The 14,707-nt window shown below is 32.4% G+C and overlaps 1 protein-coding gene and 1 long non-coding RNA gene across 8 annotated transcripts in view; both read right to left on the bottom strand.

Annotated features, from left to right (window-relative positions):
- LOC127837211 (MOXD1 homolog 2-like) overlaps nucleotides 1-14,707 on the bottom strand; it is a 172,883-nt gene that overhangs the window by 104,521 nt on the left and 53,655 nt on the right. The window contains exon 1 of one of the 7 annotated variants that reach the window (XM_052364135.1): nucleotides 6,908-7,101. The exons of 5 other annotated variants lie outside the window; for them this stretch is intronic. In XM_052364135.1, the coding sequence (XP_052220095.1) occupies nucleotides 6,908-6,942 (35 nt within the window). In that variant the 5' untranslated portion in view covers nucleotides 6,943-7,101. Of the gene's footprint in view, nucleotides 1-6,907; nucleotides 7,102-14,707 lie in introns of those variants that run through there. One more of the 7 variants, XM_052364134.1, reaches the window with a different exon arrangement.
- Nucleotides 11,300-12,042, bottom strand: LOC127837217 (uncharacterized). Its single transcript, XR_008029177.1, has 3 exons — nucleotides 11,969-12,042; nucleotides 11,689-11,757; nucleotides 11,300-11,463 (listed from the first exon to the last, which is right to left on the bottom strand). It is a non-coding gene; the product is annotated as an uncharacterized LOC127837217 (long non-coding RNA).

Raw genomic sequence — 14,707 nt, forward strand, 5'->3', positions numbered from 1 at the left:
TGATAATATTAATGCATTAAATAGTGACTGTATAAGAAATACATTTGATAAATTTGTTTTTTATATTGCACAGTCTCAAAATAATGGTGATTTAGATGAATGTTTAATTTCGTTTTGTGAAGTTATTGAACATATAAGCTCACCATTATTTAAAATACATTGTACTGACAAAACATGTTTTGGAAACAATAAGGATGAAGCATATATTGATGATGAATGTTAATTTTTAAAACGGAGTTATTATAAAACCCTGAATGCATACAGCAACTTTCCTACGAATGAAAATAGAAAAAAATATGGCGAAATCAAAAAGTATTTATAAAAGTACAATGAGAAAAATAAAAGTATTTATGACAAAAATCAGGCACTGAAATTAGAAAATGCAAGACTAGGTAATGCAAAATTATATTGGAAAATGTTAAGAAATACTAGTGTTAGAGATAAAAAACACAACATAAAAAGTAAAGACTTTTTAAACTATTTTAAATCAATAAATGATTCAAATTCTTCATTTTACCAACCCGATGAAGATATTTTATTTTTTGAAGACAGATATTTGAATGTTGAACTTAATATAATGTTTGATGAATTGAATGTACCATTTTCTGACCAGGAAGTTATGAATGCCTGTAAACAAATACACAATGGGAAATCAAGTGGTCCTGATTACCTAATCAGTGATTTTATTTTAATTTGGGCTTCACAGTTGTAGCTTTTTAAAAGCTTTTTAAATAAGCTGTTTGAAAATGGGCATTTCCCTGAAATGTGGAGTGAGGGTTTTATTGTACCATTATATAAAAAGGGAAGTAAGAATGATGTTAACAACTACAGGGGGGTTACATTATTAAGTACATTTGGAAAATTATTTACTAAATTCAATAACAATATACTGAATAATTGGGCAGAAAATTATCATGTATATATAGAATCACAGGCAGGCTTTAGACAAAACATGGGTACTATCGATAATATTTTTGTATTACATGGTGTTATTAATTATCTACTAAATAAAAAAAAGAGATTGTATGCTGTATTTGTGGAATTTACTAAAGCGTTCGATTATTTGGTTCGAGATATTATCTGGTATAAACTTTTGAAACTAGGAGTTCGAGGAAAAATGATAAATATTATCAAATCTATGTATACAAATGTGAAATCAAGATTCAAATTAGGTAATATAATAAGTAATGAAGACTTCTCTTGTTTATTAGGAGTTAGACAGGGTGAATCTTTATCACCATTCCTTTTTTCTATTTATTTGAATGATATTGAGAAACATTTTATGTTAAATGGTTTTAATGGGATTGATATTGGAATGTTAAAATTATTTCTGTTACTATATGCAGATGATATTGCTATTATGGCTGAATCGAAGAAAGAACTTAATAAAGGTTTGTGCTTGTTGGAAGAATACTGTGATAGGTGGACACTTTGTGTAAATTCAAATAAAACTTAAGTTATGATTTTTTAAAAAAAGGGGGACAATTAAGGAGAAATATGAATTTTACATATAAAGGCGGGGTTATAGAAATTGTAAAATCCTTTGCATATTTAGGAATTGTATTTACCACGGGAAGATCATTTACAAGTACTTTTGAAACTCTTGCTGGACAAGCTTCAAAAGCGGTTTTTAAATTAAATTAATATTTACTTAATTTTCCTTCAAACAATATTCAGACCGAATTACAGCTATTTGATCAACTTGTTTACACAATTTAAATTATGGCTCAGAAATATGGGGCTTAAATGAATCCATGACACTTGAGAGAGTACATTTAAGTTTCTGTAAAAAATTATTAGGTGTTAAAATTCAAACTCAAAATAATTTTATGTATGGAGAACTTGGTAGAACATCCTTAATCGTGAGACGTGCAGTTAATGTAATAAGGTATTGGCTTAAAGTTACCCAGTTAGAATCCCATAAATATGTTAAGTGTATATATTTACATATGTGTAACATTTTGATAAGTAAACCAAATATGCACACATAGGCAAAAGCTGTTTGTAACTTGTTTTGTTGCAGTCCTTGGGGTTACATTATGCATGGATAACCCAAGGAGTAGGTGATGATAAGTACATTTTATCTTTTGATAAATCCAGATTAAATGATGCTTTTATACAAAATTGGATGTCTGAACTGAGTACTTTATCAAGAGCAGTAAGTTACACTCTTTTTGTAAATTTGAATTCCAGCCTTATTTAAATGATGTTAATATTGATAAGTTAAGGTTTAATCTGTGCCGACTAAGAGTATCCTCTCATACTCAGGTAGATGGCATAAACCAGAACCTATACCAGTCCAGGAAAGAAAATGTCAACATTGCAATGTCTTGCAGAATGAATTTCATTTTGTGTTTGAATGTTCCTTATGCAATGATATTAGAAAAAAAACATAAAGCAATATTACTGGAAAAGATCAAATATTCCAAAATGTATAGAGTTAATGCAATCTGATAACCAAACAATTAACAGAAATTTAGCAACTTATGTTCTTAAAGCATTTATTCAAAGAAATGTCTATAAATATTATTTTGAGTAATTTGCATGTCAGAAAAGTTGACTTCTCGCTGTCAATAGCGCTTTTTATGTTAACATTATGTTGAAATACATGTATCTTTTAACAATGTATGTATAGAACATAATATAGTTTGTATATGATCAATCATTTCATGAACTTGATTTTATTGATGGCCACTTTCATGCATTGTGTTTGTGTAAATATATTCAACATACATGTGTACTCATGGACTGTAATGTCTAATGTATCTTGAATAAACAATTAACAGTATCAATTCTATCATGTACGATATACTCACATTTGTTACCAACTATACTTTTCAGATCGCCAGAAACAAGAACTTTACCAAATTCAGAATAGTAAGAGATATCGTTTTCTTAAATTTCAAATACATCCACATTAAATGTGTTATATACTGGAGATTCATGCCCCCAGACAAACGTTGCACAAATATAAATATCATCTGAGGTATTACAAATGAGTGGTCTAGTTTTAACCAGACAAATGCATCATAATGATTTTTTACAATAACAACACCATCAGCTAATTCTTCTTTAATATATATAACAATGCCACCGCTATTTCTGTGCGTTTTTCTATGCAGAAGTTTTCTTAAAAAGTTAAAAGACTAGTTACTAGTTCAAACCAACATCACTGGTGCTATTCGTCCAGGATTCATACAAAAAACATACATCATGATCACTTTAAATATTTACAAAAGAAGGATTACTTTTCTTGCAATCTGTAAGACCATTTACATTCCACGAACGAATGTCAATTTCTCCCCCCATCGTATCCCTAATCGCGCAATGGTCGCCCGTCGACGTACAGGGTGTCATACGCGATTTACGATCGCTTGTCGTCAACTAGTAACGGATTTACATCATTAAGTGGCCAACTTTGAAAATATTCTCTCTTTGAATTTGATACGAGTTTTGCTGTAAAGTCAATAATCTGTTCAGCCATCAGCGCTCAGTCATCCGAAAACACGTTTTCTACATAGAGTTGTATTACAATAACTACACTTGCCACAGATCAATACTGACCTTTCTAAAACATTTTTAGCGAAAACTATTCGTTTTAATAGACTGATCCCGGAAAAGCACGAGCTTAGAAAAAAAACACTAATCACCCCGGTACAAACAACGCTGGTCCATTAAATCAACCAATGATAGCTTACTTTAAATAATAACGGTTGATACGGTGTGTGGTTTTGAAAGGATTATAAATGGGTCATGTTTATTTGTACCAGCAGATTAGTGGGTTTTCCCAAAACGTTTTTTTTGTCCGGGATACATATATTTAGGGAAAAGGTTTGCCATAGTTTGTATTTTTCTTTTAAAGCGATACAAATGTTTTAATCAAAAGTAAGGATACCAACGCTCTCTGCACTACGAAGATTTTATTCAGCAATTAAACATAAAAACACACGCTTTCAATGAGGAAGACGCTAAGTTGTACATGAAGAATATTTGTGCATGCTTTTTACAAGGACATAACATTTGCATGAATCATATGATAACTGTTTATTTGCATTAATTTGTTAACATAATATTAACAGTAGAATAAAGCCATTCTTTTCCGACATCAAAAATTTGAATGAATGCATGTAAAAATACTCGCATAAAAGTATTTCTTATTAGAAGAATATTTAACATGCGGACAAAACACTGGATGCACCAACAAACAGGTAAATAACGTATTTGAGATTGCCAATCTATGCCTATGCAAACATACCTACATGAATGAACGGACAAGTAACATTTGTATAAACGATCGTGATGTGACAGGTCTGTGTATATGAAATTTAGGAATCAAATATAAGAAAAATAAAGGTATAAACATGAGTGTGGTTGAATAATCTGATGTAGTGCAGATTTTTATATAGAATATGCAGAGGGGTTGCTTTTCAAATCCACTCTCAAGAGGGGGATTCCCCTGGGCACGTACCGCTTTCGCGGTGTTGTGACGCTGTGCCTGGAAACACGTCCGACTTCAAATTTATAAAGGACTTAGTTCTTCAATCTTTTGAAGTTTATACTTGTTTAATGTTTTTCAATATAGAAAATATCATGAATAGTTACTTTCTTAACAATCGCCTTAGCAGCAATTCTTCACCAACTTAAAACTAAAATAGTTTCTAAAATAGTTACTAAAATAGTAAAATAGTGAAAAACTAATTTGACAACACATATCATACACTATAGGGGTTTGCTGTGAAACGTTGGTCTGTTAAATTGTGTATTTTCACATAATATTAGTAAGAACATGTAACAGTTTAAGTCACGTTTAAACATGCGTGATGCACATGATTTTTTTGTTAAATTACTACTCCATTTTATGTTTTAGCACATTTCAATGTTCTAACCGAGAGCAGAATATCATCATTCGATTCATTTGGTTATCAATAAAGAGTATTATAACCTTGAACATTTGAATTCACTAATACATGGCACACACTTTATGTGGACTTAAATAAAACATTTTACAACCTGCCACATGTCTGATAAAAAGGAGTATAAAATCACAAAAATGCAATAAACCAATGGTGTATGTTCACACAAAAATCTATTGAGGCATTATGTAAACACTCAACAGGCCTCCAAATACTCCCCTTAGACACTTGAAACATCATTAAACTGGGCATCAGGACCCAAACAAACTTACAAGATCATAAAATCACGGGACGAATATAAAAATATACTTGGCAATATTTACAGAAAATTCTTTTAAGAGGGTAGTTATGAATGTTGTCCTGTTTTGTTGTTTACATAGACTATTTCAATATTAATTCGTCTTCCCTTACGTATCATTATCATAACATAAGATCATAAATATGGAATATCTCAGTATTTTACAGCTTTATTGGATATATGAGTTCTGACATTACTTTCTTTTGGCCAGCTTTAGAATTTTTAGCGCCTATTATAACAAGCCGAAGCACGTATCCGATACCGACGAAAACGGTCCCAAACCAGTGAGTGAGTTGTCCCATACCTCATTAATTGCATTGTTGTCCATTTATGAAAATAAAAATAAAAACATTTCAGACTGTTTCTGTAAGTTTAAATATAGCATTCAAAGATTCATACTGCAAGTCACAAACTCATCTATACAGTTTAGTTGTAAACTAAAAAATTAAATGACCAAATGAACAATTGCAATCAAATTCATTCATTTGTATTTGTTCACTTCTAAAGCAAAAAAAATGTTAGTTAGATTGTTTGTTAAATTCTCTCAAACATGCATATTCTACGTTCCAATTAAACATTATGTATTCGCATATTTCCGAAACCGCTCCCTCCACTGCCATAATGTGTACAGTCAAACTAAATCCAGGCATGCACATAGATGAGTCCAAAAACCTTAAGCAAGGGATGATTCTGTTACAAAATAATCCTTGCTGAAATGAAGTGATATTTGTGCAATATCTGTGATATTTATGGCGTTGTGAATGCATATAAGAGTCATATTGGAGAGTACGGACTTAATACTGCCTTATTGGTACAATGTTCAATGAATGATTTGAAGATGCAAACACAACATTAACTTAAATGTGTCAATAAATATTGGTTAATGTTTTTAGTTTGGGCCATTGTGTCGATTAAATATTCCCTAAATGACCAGAAAACGCTATCAAATAAAACAAAGTTTATTTTGTTCTAAAGTAACGGAGAAAGAGCATTGGTACTTATTGCAAAATTATGAAAACATGTCTTAACTGTATATACACATAGCGTTTTCATTGCATATTGGGCAAAGCATTATTTATTTATTTCGAGTTGGAACTTATCAAAACTTCCAACTATCTTAGAACGTTTTCGTTCATTTAATTATTGACCAATAACACCGGTAACGGATACATAAACATCCACCATTCGTGAGTCCTTTTATAACATCCTAAATACCTGTCAAGCGTGTCTCACTTTATTATTTGTCATTTGTGCGGCAAGTGGCCGGTGTGTTTTCCAATTAATTGCAACTTTGACACGAATAAAAATGTCATTTTGTTATTTGTATGCATCAACTGTATAAAAATACCAGCGTGAACTAGATGTATAATTCAATATATTAAATATTTATTTAATGGATTTAAAATGTCGTTATTTGTATAACCTATGTAACCCTTTTTGAATAAATACCTTTTAATGTCAAAACATCATGTTTGTCCGATCTCAAATAAAAACTATTATATTCACAGTTTTAAACGCTTGTCTGACCATTTTACTTCTCGATTAAATCATATTTACTAGGTAAAATGAATACGCGAATTAAAATATTTAATACCACAATTACAATAGAAAAATAACCTTTTTGAAATAATTAAGGTGCATTCAAATTAAATCCGAAGTAATTAGCACGCTACAGTAGAAAAATGTTAAAATTTACCTCAGGAACATCCTTCCCAAAATTTCTTTATACATGTAACTATTTCAAAAACTCCAACACGATTGATCGACAGCTTGATTTATCGACAGCTTTTATTTATTGGTCAGGTTTCTTTTGGCTGCGTTGTCTATACAACGTGAATGGGATATTGTGCAAGTGCATTAACGAGGACACGGGTGCGTTTTTCATGCAATCTACAAGTGGTTTGGGTGCTTTATAACAGGATATATGGGCAAAGATAAGAAAAATAAACGAAAAACAAGACATAGTAGTGATAACGATACTTCGGAGAGACACATTCAAAATTGTAAACAGCAAAAACAGAGAGGCCCATCTGCGGATAGTTGAGTGCTAGTGAGATCAGTTTTAAATGAAACCAATTTAGTGCTTTATGGAAATAATAACGATGACGGTGATTGCGTTTTGGAGAATGGTGTCGATTTAAGTGTGTTTGTAGACCAGTGTGATACACATCAGGATAGTAACAATATGGCAGGGACATAAAGTGAGCCCACCCTTAGAGACATTATGAGTTGTCTTAAAGGTATAAGTACTCGTTTAGATGTTGTAGAAAATAGACTCTAGATAAGTTAGAGGCAAGGCTGTCTAGCGTTGAGAAAGATATGAAAAGCCTGTGTGTAGCGCTTGATAGCAGAATTAAGACTGTCGAAGATAGAATGTTGAAACTGCAAGATGTAACTGAAGGGGTCGATATTGCTATAGCGCAAGTTACGAGCAGAGTGGAACATATGGAGAAGGAGCGAACGGACTTCCGGGACGACCTTTCTTACCTTAAGGCCCAGCCCATGAGAAACAACCACATTTTCACTGGCGTGTCCGAAAACAATACGACAGAAAACGAGACACCGGAAGTCATGGAGAAGAAGCTACGAGAACATCTCCACTCAGCATTAACAATCCAAAAGGAGGTTGCTGATACCATGAAGTTTGAGCGTGTACATCGAACGTAAAATGAGCGCGCTCCAGGAAAACTCCGGTCGATTGTTGCAAAGTTTGCGTTTTTAAAGAAAGGGAAGCGGTTAGACGCCAGTGAAAGCACTAAAGTGGTACTGGATTTAACGTTTTTGAACAATTCCCACCGGAAGTAGTAGCTAAACGCCGCAAGCTTCTGCCGAAGATGAGAGAGGCCAGAGACCAGGGCAAGCGAGCTTGGATCGCGTTTGATACACTCTACCTAGAGGGTCGTCCGTTGCGAGATAAGGGACACGAGGGAGAACTCAAAATTATTTCTTGGAATGTAAATGGACTTACTAACTTTAAGAAAAGTAACCCTTCTTTTGTAAATATTCATTCCAATTTTGACATTTGTTTTATATATGAATCGTGGACTAATTCTGATAGAAATGTAGCGCTAAATGGCTACATCAGTCATAACTTTCATAGAAAATTTCAAAATAGAAATGCTAAGAGATGTAGTGGTGGTATTGTTTTATATAACAAAGAATGTTAAAAAGATGGTATCCAAATTGTACAAAACCAGCATGAATCTATTAAATGGTCAAAACTTGATCGTATATATTTTGGTACTGATGAGGATATATATGTGTGTGGCTGCTACATTTGATGTGAAGATTCACCTGCTTATAACATTGTTAATGTGGATTTCTTTAATATCTTAGAACTTGAAATTGCATCATACAATTATCGAGGTAAAGTGTTAATATTCGGTGATTGTAATAGTAGAACTAGTTATAAATGCGATTATATGTGTCATATTCTGAGAAAACTGGGCTTAATGTATGTGCGTTAAGTGTCGTCCCAGATTAAGCCTGTGCAGTCCGCACAGGCTAATCAGGGACGACACTTTCCGCTTTTATGGTATTTTTAGTTTCAAGGAAGTCCCTCCGTACCGAATTTCAAGTTTAGGCAGAAAGTGTTGTCCCTGATTAGCCTGTACGGACTGCACAGGCTAATCTGGGACGACACTTTACGCACATGCATTACGCCCAGTTTTCTCAGAACACGACTCATATTATACATGACATATTAAATAAAGTAACCGATGATATGTATTATAATCCCGATGTGCACTCGGTCAGGGCCTCAGTAGATAAGTCCCACAATAATCACGGGATTAAACTTCTTGACTTGTGTAAATCCTCGAGTTTTCGTATTGTGAACGGTAAGATTGGTAATCTACAATTGATAACTTGCTTTGTCAAGAACGTTAGTTTTCGTTGATTATGGATTTTACTGTGAACGATTTTAATGAATTTAGCGATCATGCGTTTTTATTATTTTCGCTTTATTGTAAAAAATTTTCAGGCGATAATCCCTCGTATGCGGAAATCAAATTTAAATGGGACGAAATGAATTCCGCTCGGGTATAATAGCCAAATTACCGGATTTTAATATTATAGTGAACGATATAAATTGCTATTGTAATGATTCGATTAACAATGCGTTGAATAATTTTACTGACGTTTTTCGCGGAGTAGCAGATCCGTTTTTTTTTCGAAAACTATTGTTATTTCTAATAAGTCCGAATTAGAAGAAAGTGGTAGCTTTAAGCATAATGATTGGTTTTATACCGACTGTCAATATAAAGAAGTGAAACTCCAGCTGCTGGAGCAGTATTGAATTTTCATTAAAAACAATTAGTTGGTCCTTTATTTAAGGCAAGTGACCGATTGCCCAAACAGTACAAAACAGCACAATACAGCACAATACAAACCAACATAAACACAAAATATGAATAAAGCTGGGGTCACCGCCTTGGAACGGTCAATGCAAAGCATTGGGGGTTTAAACCTGGTTATAGAGCGCTCAACCTCACACTTGGCCCAGCAATATTCATAATACATTTAAGTGTAAATAAAATTTAACGTCATAGCATTGTAACTCAAATTAAACAATAATAAAAGGGAATTAAAACGCATTCAATTTTATTACTATTTAATTACTCAATTGCATTGAAGATACAAGAGTAACAGAATTACAACTTTTTGACGAACGATCAAATAAAACTATTAACAATTGTCAACTACATTCCTTCTTTATAGAAAAGATTTGAGAATGTAGAATCATAGAGTTAATATCTCAGATAATCATCGCGCAAATACAGGAAGAAGCAGCAATAATGGGTGTAAAAATTCCATATTACATAGCTTGGTTGTTTATGTGACTGCTAAACAAATTAAACATAATTAAATCAAACAAGAAACGCCTATCAGAGACAAAATATAAATAAAATGGAACATTATAAACCCAATGACCTATGCATGTAGATTACAACTGGGAAAGTCGGTCGTATGACGTCACAAAAATCCATAATGACATAATGACGTGAACAAATTCCAAGGGCAGTACTAAATAAAAATATTAATGGGGCTGTGCTACTAATAAAACAAGTTTACGTGATTTAATATTAAGAAGCAAATGAATACAAATGGTAATACCATTAAAGCGACATTATTGGAATCAAACAGTATATAGGTGTTTTGACAACTGAAGACAGAAATGATTTGATGTACGATTTGAGTCCAAATGTAGTTTACATGCAGATTTGTTCATACGACACAATGACACAATTGTATTCAACAGTGAAAAATGCCTATAATGTAGTATTCATGCAGATTTGTTCATACGACACAATAACAAAATTTTATCAACAGTGAAAAATGCCTATAATATCACTAATGATTCCAAATTTTAAGGGAAGAAAGATATAGTGAATCGAAAACCATCAAACACGTGTTTTTAAGTACATAAGCATCGTATCCTTTTGATAAAAACAAGTTAATTAAATTGAAAAGTTTAATATGAACATTTGGTTTAACATATTTTAATTTGCGGACACGCTTCAAAACATCTCCATAAAATGATGGATGGGAGATTCCATTATTTAAATGCCATTTTAAAGAAACATTATATTTTGAAATTAAATCACCATACTTAGAGTAAAATCTAGCAAATTTATTTCTTAGGTTATGATACAAAAAGCCTTGTTTTAGCAATTTTTTAGTTAATATTAGATTACGATCATTAAAATCTTTAATACACGAACATGCTCTAGCATAACGTACCAACTGCGAAATGTAAATACCATAGGAAGGTCCTTTAGGGATGTTGCCATCTAGAAACGGAAAATTCACAATTTCAAAGTTAAAATCGTCCCGTTTGTCGTATAAACTAGTTTTCGCACATTTAAACTATAAAAGAATGTTAAACTTATTTAATTCTGAGAGAAACGATGTCAGTAGAATGAAGTTATTAGAATACAAAAGGGCTTATAAAACATTAATCAACAAACAGAAGAAAGAATGCAATCAAATGAAAGTAACCGAGTTAGAGAGTTTGAAGAATAACAAACACAAAGATTTTTGGAAATACTTTAAATCTAAAAGAAAAAACAAAGGTGAAACTATTGTAACTTCTTGGGGATTTGGGTTCTATTTTGTGTAAACATTAATAGTAAGACAGCGAACTTTAAATATTAAGTTTATTAACGTTCTATAACATATAGAGATGACGAATTCAATGAAGACGTCCAGACTTGAAATACAAGATGTTGGAGTAAGATGATGGATTTAAGTCTGAAAATATAACCAGGATTAATATAGTAAACATGCTATACTTGCAATATAAAAGGCTGATACTAGTGGCCCATATAGATTAACATTGTAACAATAAGAAATGATATTAACTAATCAATCCTTTCATACCTAGTACCTATAATAAATAACATAGACAATTATACATAATACAAAAGACATAAAACAACAATTACATCATCGCATACACAATTACACATTTCTTACCAAATTGTGGATTTGACTTCTCTCATAAACCGCTCTCCCAACTTCTCTCCGAACGTGATGTTAGATGTACTGTAAGTTAAAATTAGGTGTAAATATATGCATACAGTGATCGTTAAAAGAGTAAGAAAAGACAAGTTGCCATTTTTCCTCGGATGGAATAAATGTCAATCTCCAAACAGAAATATAGTAAGGATAAGTACAAATCAATTCATGGACAGCCCAATTACAAGACGATATGATCAATAGACAAATGCAGATGAAAAAAAACAAAGATATTTACATAATCCATCAACTGCCGTCAACTGTCAACTCTACTTTCCTCAACCATCAATTGCGCACAAATGAGAATTTGGCGCGTGCAGATAAAAACACACCTCACAGTAAAGGCTATTTAAAAAGGTTACAAAAGGTTACCTTCAACTATTTAGAAACAACGTCAATTGTCCAGCCCTGTCACACTATATCATTAGATAATTTTCGTTCCTTTGTCTCAAGTATTAGCAGTGGTATTTATGAGTTCGAGAATGATGAGGCTGAAGCATTTTGTTCCAATAATAAATTCGATTTGCCGCAAAATCGATTTCCGGAACTTGATAAACCATTTACTATTAATGAAATAATTAAAGGTATCAATTCTTTGAAACGAAATAAAGCTCGTGGAAGTGATTGCCTTTTGAATGAATATCTGTTAGAATGTAAAGATATTATTTCATCTCATATATGTGACCTATTTAATGCAATTTTTATCTTCGGTGTTTATCCAGGAAAGTGGACTGAAGGTATAATAATCCCTATACGCAAAAAAGGAAATACTTCAGATATTAATACCAGAGTTGCGACACCTTAAGGGTTTCGCGGGATGGAATGAGTGGGGAGATCAAATCAAATTGAAAACCGATTATTTCGACCAAAAAATTGGGTACGAAAAACATTTGGGTACGAAAAAAATAAATGGGTAAGAATATACAAATGTGGGTACGAAAACGTTTGGATACGAAAAAAAATTGGGTACGAAAAAAATGGGAACCAAAAAATAATTGGGTATGAAAAAATTTGGGTACGAAAAATTTGGGTAGTAAAAAAATGGGAACGAAAAAAATTTGGGTACGAAAAAAATTGGGTACGAAAAATTTTGGGTTAAAAAAAAAGAGTGGGTACGAAAAAGAGTGGGTACGAAAAAGTTTGGGTACAAAAAAAAGGGTATGAAAAAAAATTTGGGTACGAAAACATGTGGGTACGAAAAAAAATTGGGTACGAAAAAAATTTGGGTACGAAATAAATGGGTACGAAAAAAAAAATTGGGTACGAAAAAATTTGGGTACGAAAAAAATGGGTACGAAAAAAAAATTGGGTACGAAAAAAATGGGTACGAAAAAATATGTGGGTACAATGGGTTCATGTTAAGGTTTTAGCATGGCGGACGCTGGATGGCGAAAAGACACTTCATGACACAATGAGCTTGCTATGACAAAACCTCAGGTTTTGTTCGAAAACAGCCAAGCTCATATGCATAAATCAGTGAGTAATAGTACTTATACTCAATAAAAGCTAGGCACAGCGTATAAAATCAGAACCACTGGGCTGAATCTGCTGAAACTTGGTCGCATTATACATTATGGTCCAAACATGCTACAGAATGAGCGCTTCTGGACCTGACAGCGTAAAACATTAACCGATAATGGACAGCACAAAATGGGTTATTTTGTACAAAAAAAAAGTAAACTTCAAGTGGCATTTGATGACTTTTAGACATCAGAAAGTTGCAAATGTTTAATATTCTGCACACTTCGACTTGTTTTTTGTTTTTTTTACAAATTTAGAAGCATTTATCCTTGGGGTGTATATAAACCCTGTTATTCAATGTCAAAAATAGCTAAGCAGCAATTCCCCTTTAACATTATTCCTTATATTTAATTGTATTGTTTAAAAAGATAACTGTGTATATTTAATCATAATGGCTCCGTATTTCACACTTGATAGGCCACTGCTGGGGCTTGAACCCAGAACTCATCTCACATTGTAAGATGCATTTTTCAATTAAACTACAATGACTGTATCGTGTGAAGTGGAGCCAACATACACCCACATAAGTGAAAAAATCATTACGTCGATATATTTGTCCTGGGCGTTTCCCGACATGTCGCATAACTGTTTACAACAAAAGATGTATACATAGATAAATATACATACATGTAAATGGGAAAAAATGAACCATCTATTTTTAATTTTTGCTTCATATATACACATTTCCTAGCCATGATTTATAATTATATCATGTTGAAATCATTTTTAGACAGAATATTACTGAAACTGCAATAAACAATAAGATGGATAGATATAATGTTTACTTTTATCTAGTACAATGAACAAATGTTCTTCCGATGCCATTTTCACTAAGGTATAGGTATTGAATCCTGATATATATACGACTAAAAATGAACATCTAAACAGCAGTATTTTACATGAAGAGTACTCACAAAACCACAACAATAATACTCAATGAATGGGCTGTCCGAAATCCGAAAAATATGTACACTACAATAACAAGACGTTAATACAAAATATGCACGTTAACATTATTCAAGATATGAAAGCAATATATCAAGGGATATAGGAAATATTTGGGGTGGTACGCACACTTTAACAAAGAGTCAGTGTGCGAATTTCACATTTGAAACCACTAGCCCGTTCGGGCTACCAGATGGAATTTTTCACTAGCCCGAACCAAAGTTTACTAACCCGAACTGTTTATCACAAGTTTTTAAAATAAGTTTATATTTTTGCGGTTCTGGGTAGATTTTATTGCAGGTAGGGTGTAATTGATGAGGATTGCAACTAACAGTTGATCCCAATTAACTGGAAATGTTATTATAATATTTCATTTTCAATGACAAAATACGATTATAATATTTATGTATGACGATATTCGTCAATCAATACCTTACATGCAGTCAAGATGCAAAGGTTTATATCCAGTCTGTAAATAATTTTAGATGTCAATTGTCCCAAATTTGAAATC

This window comes from Dreissena polymorpha, chromosome 7, assembly GCF_020536995.1.
Source record: "Dreissena polymorpha isolate Duluth1 chromosome 7, UMN_Dpol_1.0, whole genome shotgun sequence".
NCBI classification, from domain to species: Eukaryota; Metazoa; Mollusca; class Bivalvia; order Myida; family Dreissenidae; genus Dreissena; species Dreissena polymorpha.